We start from the raw sequence: 11,575 nt of genomic DNA on the forward strand, positions 1-11,575 counted from the left end.
CCTTAATAACATAAAACTTTAAACCATAGACAACCATTTTTATCCTTTTACTCATTTTGATCTAACTTTCCTTAATTGTCTCCAGAAGATTTTTGTTCTATTCATAAATTAATTGAAAGTGTTTTGATGGGTTTAAAGTTATGTTTGTTTAAGCGTTTAAACCACGTTCAACCTAAAAAGTGCACATTCCAAGATAAAAGATACCAAAGCAACTATCCTCTTGCTTCCAAATGAAAGCGGGTTACATCGATTTTAATGGTAAAACAAACACACACTAAGTCATAGCTAAGAGTGCAATACAATTTCAAGGTTTCAAGGTTTGATTCACACACACACACACACACACATATATATATATATATATATATATATATATATATATATATATATATATATATATATATATATATTTTACAAAGAACAAATAACAAGCCATGGCAGCAACCATATAGGTCTTGTGAAACTAAGGGGTTGTGGTCCGTTGTGAACAAAATCCAGAAGTTTGATAGGGAAATTCATAGAACCAATTGACGGTTTTTTTTTCTTTCTTTTTTATGCTAGAACCAATTGACGCTCAATCTTAGAAATGTGTGAATGTGCATAATTGAATGGATTGCAAAATAGAAAAATAGAACAAAATCACATTGATTTGTATTAAGGAATTGAATCAAGAATTATAATCTATTATCACAGAAAACCTAATGTCTGAAGCACGAGTAATTGTAGGGAAAATTTTCCCCAATTTGTTAAAGCAGATAGGGCAAGCATACAACAGTTAAAAATGCTAAGATGCAACGCTAGGAGAACATAAAAAATGTTGTTAAAATCCATGGGCTAAATCATATGTTATTAGGCAACAAAAATCAGAGGAAAACACACCCTTAACCCCAAAACCGAAAAAGCAAAGCAGCTCGAGAGAAATTAACCAAGTTAGCGCTATCAATCCATGTGCCACCGCTGACTAAGATTATTGACCGTAGATAATCCTTGATCTAACGGTCCATATTTAAAGATGGCGAAACGTTCCTGATCCGTGCGAGGCTGATTTCCACCAATCAGCGCAGGGCATTTCCCTCTCTCCCTTTTCTATATAAACGCCTCGCACCCATTCCCCCTCATCCACATCTGTCTCTCATCTTTCAATTTCAATCAACGGTTATACCCTTTTCTATTTGAGCATCATCATGTCCACCGCAGCGCAGCCCAAGGCCAAGAAAACGGCGTCGTCCAAGAAGCCCCTCTCCCATCCTACCTTCGCCGTGGTACTTCCTAATTACTCTCTTTCGATTCAATTTCGAAATCAATTGTGTTTAATTAGTTTCATTGTTTTGTAGATGATAGCGGAGGCGATAGCGAGTCTGAAGGAGAGAACCGGTTCGAGCCAATACGCGATAACCAAATTCATCGAAGGCAAGCACAAGGAGTTGCCTCCAACCTACAAGAAGCTTGTTCTCGTTCATCTCAAGAAGTCTGTTGCTGCTGGCAAGCTCGTTAAGGTCAAAAACTCTTTCAAGCTCGCACCGACTAAGTCTGCTCCTGTTAAAGCCGCTGCTGCTCCCAAGAAGCCCACCAAAGCTGCGGCTAAGCCCGCCGCCAAGCCCGCTTCCAAGCCCAAAGCTGCTGCACCTAAGAAGAAGGCTGTTGCCAAGCCCAAGGCCAAAGCTGCGGCCACCAAGCCCAAGGCCAAGCCCGCTAAGGCCGCGCCGAAGAAGGTCGCCGATAAGCCTGCGAAGAAGACTCCCGTAAAGGCCGTGAAGAAGCCCAAGAGCGTCGTGAAGAAACCTAAAAGCGTGAAATCTCCAGCGAAAAAGGCCAAGGCTAAGAAGTGAGGGATTGGAGTGGGTTTTAGTTTGGCGTTATAGTGTTTATGTATTTCGGGTTGAATCGTAGTATAGGTGGATATATTTTTAGAAGAGTATTGATGTAAATTCCTTTGCTAGAAATTTTAACAAGTGTTCTTCTTTTGCATTGAATACAGTTTCGTTTTCTTCATCTCCGAATTGGATATAGCCTTCTTTATGATCTTCCCAATTGTTACGTAGGGGTTGGCATTGGCATGGATTGGGTTTTTAATCCAGGTGAGAAAACACATGCATTCACCTGTGATGCATATGCTGAAATGCTGTTTACGATAAATTGTAGTTATGATTAAAAAAAAAAAAGTGCATTCAAATCTGGTTTATTCGTTTTAGTGTTGAGGTGTGGTAGAGATCCAACTTTATGTACTTTGGCGGCATAAAGGCGAAATTAGTTTTTGTAACAGAAATTTATAGAAGTTAGCGTAAAGGCGAGAAATATACTAGCGTGCAATTTGTCTCGAAGCTTACCGGCGATGACAAGGAATATTTGGCTCAAATGTCACGTTGCGTTTGCCAACTAATGGATCTTTGTAGCCCAGCCTGGTGCCCTTTTCTTTTAGTGCGTAGCCTGTTTATTTTTTTTTGCCTAGCCTGGTTTACTTTTTAAGTTAAGAAAGTTTCATATCTTAATTAAAAAAAATGTAGATTTTAATAACTTGTTTACAAGAAATAAGTTATACTGTAAAATAACTTGTTTCTTTTTATAATAGAATAGAATTCATAACTTGAGGATAAAACTTTTATTTCTTGTTTTCTCTAGTATACATTAATATTTCTTGCCAGAATTATCAAAATAAATATTTCTTTTGTCCATTGTTTTGACATTTTATCCTATAATAAAACTTGAAATTTGTTTATCAACTAATATTTTATTTTTTATTTCATTTGTATAATTGATTATCTTTTAATTTATCATTTCCTAATTAAACTATTTTTTAAAAAAAATTATCAGTTTAATTATTCATTTTAAAAACAATTTCTTGTTATGAATTTAATTATTTTAAGATAAATATTTATCCTATATAATAGGAGAAGAGTAATGCACCGATAACGTAAAAAAAATCATAGTTTAAAAATTATATTAAGATTAATTCTATTAAATCTCAAACTTATTTGAGAGCAATTAAAATGTAAGGCCCAGTAATCATTAGTCATTGATGTTGGTGTCGGCGGGGTCCCATCCCAACCTCCAGACTGCATATGCATAGTTCTATTCCGTGGGGATATTATGTGCCAATATATCTTTTCATTCTTCACATGTCCGTGATATTCTTTTAATAGCAATACTCTTACGTAACCTCATTTAACTTTTCTTCTGTTCGAAAATACAAAACTAATACTAACGTACAACATTAAGAACAAGAGAAGAAAATGTCAAAATGCAAAATCCAGTTGTGGAAAAGCAAAGGTGCATCATCACATGATAAGGACACGCAAAACACACCCATTTTAGCACAATAGATAAAACCGTATAATAAGACCCCTAATGCTACTAGTCCTGCTGAAAGCATTTAATTTAAATTTAAAATCCAGGGACTAGTCTGGGGAAACATCCTCACATATTACATCAATAACTTTCATTATATAACAGTAAGAGATACCGTGTAGCAATATTATAAGTTACAAAACATATACACCGCAAGTCACAAAAGTCAGTCCCCATGAAAATCAAGTGATGTGAAGGCTATTTCGGTCATGATTGAACTGAAATGTCTGCATTTGCGTGGTTGGTGATCTTAGGAGGAGCCGTTTTTGTTTCCTTATCCGCTTTAGTTCGTTCTTTGGGTTTGCAAACACCATTGCTGTTGCGTCGAATGTTGTTTTTGTGAGGAAAAGGGGCATTGGAACCACCCTTGACGTGACCTACACCTCCAGTGCTGTGACGGGCTCGACTACAAGCTTCAGGAGACGAGTTCACAGTATCGCCAAAGCTCCTTCTCCGACTTAGCTTTGGTGATTTCGGCCGTGTCAGTGGCAGCTGTCACTCACCAAACCAAATTCAATGAGTCATTTTTCCAATCAAAAAGAAAAAAACTCTTCAATATTGGAAAGAACCAAAAATGATGTTATGCATGACAACAAATGCATACCTTCTTTAGTTCGGTCTTAGGGGGAGGCCCTTCATAGTAAAAACTTGGTACTGGATTTGCTTTAATTACCAAGTTCTTTCTCAACTGCTTGATGGCTGCTTCTTGCTCTTCCTATCATTGTTAATTATTAAATAAACAATAAACAAGTTGTTTGATCAATTCAATGTGCACAAGGTAACATGGCAATGGGAGGATAAACATAAAACAAGAAAAGACCACTGTACCTTTAGCCTTGCCTCATACTGGTTTTTCTCTTCTCGAAGAGCTCGGTGTTTCTCCTCCAACTTCAGATAAAACTGGGATAGATAAATTAAAATGATAGCATCAAACATGGATCAATAATCTGTTTTAAAGAATTATAGACATGAGTTAAACTTGTCAATAAATTTATACCTCCCTACGTTTCTCTGCGCGTTCGGAGCATCTAAATGTAGGGGCTGAGCCATGAGTTACCTTTGATCTAGCTGTGCGCATAGACATAGCACTAATATTTGTGGTTAAGGAACACATAGTGATGTAATGACAGCTCTACCGTAATATATGTAGGTAAATGTCTTAACTATATTTGCATGGTTTCATAATCCAAATTTTCCGATTAAAACTATTAAATAAGTGCCGAATGTTTGAGACTTTAGAAGTGTCACTATGTTAAAGATTCTTCCAATGTGCGTAGTAAAACTTGCTTTGTGAACAATAAACCATCAAAATGACCAAGTTTAGAGGATACGAGGAGGTGATAGACCAATTATCTTCATCATCATAGTTCTTCTTATCATGTTGCAAAGGCTTACTTGATGAAAAAGGAGAGTTTGGCTGAAAAAAATGGATTTTTTTTTGTCAGTAATCTCATCAACAAACAAACAAATACACACAAATAGCAACACAGGCAACTGCAAAGCACCCTGGCAAACATCATCAGAACATATATAAGTAGGTAAATCTGTTAACATAAACCTTAACAAATCAGCTATATTTACAAACAAAACCATTTATGTATTTGTTTGGCATGGTATTTTGAGATTCCCAAGATTGAACAGATCGGAAATTGATCCAGTACCACCCTTAAACCCAATTACTTTTTCACAGGTATGCATGTCTCAAAATTTTAATAAATGGCCCATAAATTATCTTCACTTTGTGCTTTAAAAAGATTCCCTCGGCAAGCTTACTTGTTTAAATGACCACAGGTGGAGAAACTAATCCTCTGTCAAAGAAACATATTACACACAAACAAGCATGCATTAAAAACAAAAGGAAGATCCTAGTTCTGTAATTCACCAACAACTTTACCTTCTTATTCCTCAAGTAAAACTAGAAACAATCTATTAATAACTAAAACGCACAACATGTGCTAGGTTCATTAAGCATCCTTGGCTCTGTTAAATCAGTACTTATGAATTCAAGATCAACATGTGATGGCATGACAACAAGCAGGACAATCAATTACCTGTGAATTCTTTGATGAGATAGGTGAGAGCATGTTTATAGTGTTTGGTGATAAGTTCAGACCAGTTGCATCAGCTTCAGCATCAACAATCTGTATGTGGGAACCATGCTTTTCAGTAACCAGATCAGATGGATGTGTAACAAGGTGACTAGTATGCTCTTTTCTTGCAGATGGTGAGCTTAACTTTTTACTGTCACCCATTTTCTGCACTTCAGAAATCTCAATCTCCTCCTCAGGCAAGTCAGTATTACAGTTTGTTGTTTTGGCACTCAAACCATCCATCTTCTCATGGCTTTTCTCCTCAAAAGAGTTAGTTTTGGTACATTCATTTACCTTGTGATCCTTCGCCTGAACCTTAGCTGCTTCCATTTTAGGAGAAAAGCATACTTTATCATTAGAACTACCATTTGAAGCTGGTATAACACCATTTGGCTTCTTGTCCACAACTTGCATTCCTGTAACTTCTCTCCCCATGACGCTGCATGAAATAATTTACAGGGTGAGTAACGCCAGACTCAGCAAAGATTTAATGTTGAAGCGTTCCACTTATAAAGGAATAGGTTTCTTCTATTAGCTCTAAACGTTCAAGAAATACTACACAATTAAAACAGAAGACTATATATACACGCCATGCCAGAAACCAAACAAAAAGATACTTCATATGTCTAAGGTTAGTTTAGTACACTGCCCTTAAAGTGAAGGTGAAAGATTCAGGAATGAACAGAATAACTTTATAGAGATTTTAAAAAAAGGCAAATGGAAGTTACTTCTTCTGAATAAGTTATAAACAGATCCAGGAGAGAACCCAGTTCAATAAGAAAAAGTTGTTCATATGAATATATTTCATTATTATTAGTAATTTTGATCATTTTATCAACCGCCGTATAACCTTCAAATGTTGAGCTAATTTTTTCCTTTTTTTTTTACAAAAACTCCTCATCTTCAATGTGCTTTGACGTGGAACAAGAGAAAACGGCAAGAGGAGACATTATAAGGTATGAATTCTACGGAATAACTATATAATAATTCAAAAGCACGCACTTAAGTTTAATGTTAAGAGCCAAAAAAAGAAAACTAAGAAGCTACTCCAACATGATCTTCGAATGAGGGAAAAAAAAACATATTTACATTGTAGAGTAATCAAGTGAATGAAAATTGAAAAAAGCTGTTTCCCTTTGGTCGGAAGAATAGAAACGGAGACGCAAAAGGAGAAATGAAATAACATGAACCCAACAAATGAAGAAATCAACCGAAGAAATAAGAATCGGTGAAAAAATAAAAACATGGAAAAGCAAAAAAAGGAAGTTGAATTCCACTTTTGACCCAATACGCGTATCCCCATTTTGAAAAGGAAAAGGCCACACTTGGCGGTGAAAGAAGATGGGGTTATCGGGAGCTGCAAGTACTGGTGAGTGTCAAAAACAACGAATCAGAAGAAAGATCAAAGAAAGGAAACACGCTGAGAAAAACCCACATCACAAATCACAGAAACAAGCACAGGAGAGGGGAAATGGCAGATAAATCTGTCCAAAGTAGAGCGAAGCAGAGTTAGGTGCAACAGAGATCGACACCCACATTGTAAAGCAGAAGAAAACCAAACAGAAAACGGTAACAGAATTAGTTAAGAATGTGAGAAATGTAGCTTACAGTTGCGACCTGATCTCTCAAGATCTCCTTCTTCTCCTTCTTCCTCTGCTTCTCTCTCTCTCTCTCTATGCGTGTGTGTCTCTGGTTGTGTGCTTGTTTTGTTTTATTTCGTTGTGGGGGTGGCTGCCAAATGCAAAGAAAGTCCAAAATTTATGTTTCAATAATATTCTTTTGCTTTATCAAAAACCTCTTTTTTTCTTTCTTTTTAATTCTCACTCTCCCGTTTGTGTTTTTGTTCCTTCATTGGTTTAAGGTTATTTATAGATGGTTTTTCTGGTTTTTTAACGGCGATTTTTCACCGAGGCACTTTTCTCCCTTGTTTGTTGTCGGAACCGAGGACTTGACGGCGTTAAATGACAGTGTCACAGTGGGGTTTCACCAGAGTGAGGTTAAAATCAAATGAAAATTAAAATCTAGAGGAAAAGGGAAACGAATGATACAGTCATCAAATAGATAAGGTATCTGCTCAAGTCTTATAGATATGCCTCAATATAGCGAAACAATTATAGACTAGTTAGTAGACCATTATCTGCACAAAAATAATACATTATCTATGCTTTCTTCCAATTTCTTTTACATTTTTATGCATTTCTCACACTTAAATATGATTACCTGCATTAAATTTATTTTTTAATTAGTTGTATATTTACTATTTAGTTAAATTAAAATATTAATACTAACAAAAATCTAGTTTAACTAATTAAATAATGTGCGTAAATTGTTATCATTTTCCTCAGATTTGAAATTGATTCTTATAAATAAAAAATAATGAATTAAAATATTAATTTTTTAAAATCATAAAATAATAGTTTTATATATGCTCGTTTTATTGTATAGCAATAAAGTGTAATTTTTTTTAGGTAAAAATTCAGGTGAGTTAAGTATCAAAAACATACTAAAGACAATGCATGTTTGTACTTATAAAAGTATTTTAAATATTGTCCACCAACAAAGTCTCCATATCAACAACAAAAATAAAAAATCAATGAAATGTCATTTGACATTTGAATCTATAGTTAAAAGATTTTTATATTTATGATTAAATAGTCAAATGAATTAATAATATAAATACTTTTTATATTATTATTACTTAATGGTAGATTGACATATGATAAATTTATTTCATTTGACATTTAAGTTTATAGTTATTTTTTTATATATATTTATGATTAAATAGTCAAATGCATCAATAATGTAAATAACTTTTATACTATTATTACTTAGTGATAAATTAACATATATATGATAAATTTATTTCATCTATCATTTGAGTATATAATTAAAAGAATTTTATATTTATGATTAGATAATCAAATGCATTAATAATTAATGCAAATATTTTTTATATTATTATTATTACTTAATGATAGATTAACATATATGATAAACTTTCTTAAAAAAAAACATATATGATAAATTGATTAATTTTTAGAGCAACTTCTTTAAAAGTCATGCTTACCATTATTTGGTGATAGTGAAGATTTCTTTACACAAATAAAGTCTGTTTATTAGAGAGAGAAAAAGTACAGAACCATAATTTTACGTTTAAAAAAACATCCAAGCTTACCGGGCTGACATTCTATATTTTTGTATAATTGGATTTTTTTGGAATAGATAGTGTGTATCTTCTATTGAAGACAATTTTTGAGATAATTGATTAAATTAAAATAAATTTGTGTTAGTTGATCATGTGTTCGGTGATTTTATAATGGGATTTACTTCTTTTTTTCCTTAATGATATATCCCTATTTGATTATTCAATCAGCTCATTTGAAAAGAAAAAAAGAAAATGATAAATCCCTATTTAAACTGTTATGTTATAATTTCATATTTTACAAAGTATTAAAATTAATATTATATTCAGTAAAAAAAAATTAATATTGTATCAACATCATAACATAAAGTATAAGACAGTGATTACTGGATATTAATTGTAAGCAAAGAAAAAGGTAGTCGAAAAGAAGAAATGAATTTTCTGTTCTAAAGTCGTTGAATAACTAATCTTAAGTATAGTTTTTAAAAACAAAAATTCATTTCATACTATAATATATGAAAGAATTGTTTGTTTTTCATTAGAATTACGTATTTCATTTAAATAAACTTCAATTAAATTTGATATCATATATGATATGATATATCATTCATTAAAATGTGAACTTACTTTTACATAATATCTAACCATTGATTGCAATGAAGTGCATTTCTTGTTTGGGTATTCTACCTCTTTGTTTCTTGAAAGTAAAGCGACAATTTGATAGTACGATCATAATGATTAAAAGTCATGATAATCAGGGGACAGGTTTAAGCAACAATCTCTCACTCTATCTAAGATAAGTAGGTTTCGGAAGGGATAAAAAACGGTAGCTGGTGGGCACAGTAACAGCGAGCAAATCAACCTTCTTTTTACTTTTCCCTTCTTTTTTGTGGGGAGTTTGTTTGTTTTGTTCTACTTCCCCTTCTCTCTTTCTATTTAATAACTGTCCTGCCATTTGACCAAACATTAAAAAAAAAAAGGGTTAGGTTAGGCACCCATTAACTACTAACTAAGAATGATGCATACTCATCAGCTCAACCGCTACAACCATTTTCACGCAATTCAGACCCAATATTTGTACTGGATCGATGCTACCGTGGAACAACATTGTAAAATCACGTGACAGATTAAATGTAACTTTCATTTCTAACTCGTGAATATTGTTATGGACATGAAATCTTGTTCCTATGTTTTCCCTCTAATGTGTCTCTCTGGGTGTGGACAAGATTGAGGCTTGATAAATTTGCGTGACACGTACTAGCTACTTAAGCATCATGCTCAAGATACGACCTTGCCACTAAACTGAAGATTCCATGTCATTAACATGATCATTCAAGTGATGTCAATTGAAGGATGCGTACGTTCCAGCCTTAGAAGCTATGTATAGAAATGTGACACAAAAATATGGCAGTTCTGTTTTCGATAGAAAAGTGCACGTTAACCTTCGTTCCATGTATATGCAGGATAGGGTTGATTCATAGTCCTCCTGTTCTCATCACAAATCCCAAGCTTCTTTCTTAAGATAAAAAGTAACATCTTGAAAATGTAATGTTTGATGTTAGGTAGGTTTATAATCAATCAATGATAAATACACACCATTTTGTTTTCTTCCGGATGAGTAAATGTCGAAAGATATTTGCCAAATTAATGTAAACAAAAGTTAACATTTTCTTAGGTATGATAATTGTTAACAAAGCATCATCAAGGTGAATGTTACTTCTCAAGAGTTTTGATTTTAATACACTATCAGTCTACAATACTTTTACTGTTACATTATTTCTTAATATTGTTTTGGTACGTGATGTAATTAGACTATAATATATAATAATTACACATGAAGTTGACATATTCAATTATTTGACGCGCCTATATTTAAAACTTAAAGAAAATTATTGGTTAAACTACGACAATTTCATATCAATTTATTTACACGATTAGTGATATATGAAACTATTTTAATACATCAAAATGAAACCCACTTTTCAAATAATAAAAAGATACACCAATTTTAGAAATTAATCTTTTATGTCACTAAAAAAACAATTTTAACCCTGGAAATTTATACTTTGGTTCCTCGAAAAAGTCATATAGTAGGAGAAACAATGATATTTTTATAAAAATGAAAATTTGAAATGAAGTCTACGTCGATTGCCTTAAAATCACAGAAAAATGCCAAAAAGAAGTTTGTATTACAAGGTATTTTCAATTTTTGAATATGAGATAGCTCGACAGGTAACTTCTGCACTTTTTCATTATAACTTGCTCCCACACCTTCTTATATAGTTGCGGCACAGTAGCAATGACACTTTTTCCCTTTTTTCTCGTTTTGCTCATCTTCTAAACCGCCTTTCTCCTTTTGAATTTGAAGATGCAAAGGGGGTAACTGTATATATCTATCTGATTACTGACACTCATACTCGTTCATTTCAAATTCCCCTATTAAAAACTTTGTGGATTTTAGTTAGTAGGAACTATTAATAATTTCACTATCAATTTATTGATCATATTAATTAGTTAACCAAATAAAGTACTGCGGCTCTTGTAGGTAGATAGGAAAGCCTTAAAAGAGGAGGTTCCTTATCGGCAGCAAAGTATGAGAGGAATCCCTCGTATTAATTGTTTGTTTAATAATAGCATAATGTTGGTAATATTGTTATTTAATGTGGATCTTCAAAACTTCAATCGATCAGATGGTAGAAAATTGTATCAATCATGGATAACATCTTGTACTGGCTTAAATTAATTGACCAAATTATGCATTACCTATATTCTGATCGAGAGCTTTTACTTCATGCCTTGCCTACATTATTACTACCATATACCATAAAGTTTGAAACCAATATCAACCTCCGGCTGCTATATGGATGTTACTTCTTTAATTTGTTATTTTATCTATTTTATATATATGTATGTATATCATCTTTGAACAATAATAGAGGATAAAAAATACTGGTCAAGACCGAATATATAACTTTCTGTCAGAAATGGTTGTAATAAG

The 11,575-nt window shown here is 33.1% G+C and overlaps 2 protein-coding genes across 3 annotated transcripts; one reads left to right on the plus strand and one right to left on the minus strand.

Moving 5' to 3' along the window:
• The first annotated feature begins 1,110 nt into the window (after positions 1-1,110).
• LOC114403453 (histone H1-like) lies at positions 1,111-1,992 on the plus strand. Its single transcript, XM_028366448.1, has 2 exons — positions 1,111-1,262; positions 1,335-1,992. The coding sequence occupies exons 1-2, from the start codon at positions 1,185-1,187 to the stop codon at positions 1,827-1,829; spliced, it is 573 nt and encodes a 190-aa protein (XP_028222249.1). The 5' UTR covers positions 1,111-1,184; the 3' UTR covers positions 1,830-1,992.
• Positions 1,993-3,231: 1,239 nt separating this feature from the next.
• Positions 3,232-7,276, minus strand: LOC114403452 (protein WVD2-like 2). Of its 2 annotated transcripts, none has more exons than XM_028366446.1 (7): positions 7,044-7,276; positions 5,397-5,874; positions 4,677-4,762; positions 4,343-4,433; positions 4,174-4,245; positions 3,950-4,060; positions 3,232-3,837 (listed from the first exon to the last, which is right to left on the minus strand). In XM_028366446.1, the coding sequence occupies exons 2-7, from the start codon at positions 5,868-5,870 to the stop codon at positions 3,553-3,555; spliced, it is 1,119 nt and encodes a 372-aa protein (XP_028222247.1). In that variant the 5' UTR covers positions 5,871-5,874; positions 7,044-7,276; the 3' UTR covers positions 3,232-3,552. The 2 variants fall into 2 exon arrangements, with proteins under 2 accessions (XP_028222247.1, XP_028222248.1); XM_028366447.1 differs by having other exon boundaries at positions 3,252-3,837; positions 7,053-7,276.
• Between the last annotated feature and the right edge of the window lie 4,299 nt (positions 7,277-11,575).

This window comes from Glycine soja, chromosome 20 (genome assembly GCF_004193775.1).
Source record: "Glycine soja cultivar W05 chromosome 20, ASM419377v2, whole genome shotgun sequence".
NCBI lineage: Eukaryota > Viridiplantae > Streptophyta > Magnoliopsida > Fabales > Fabaceae > Glycine > Glycine soja.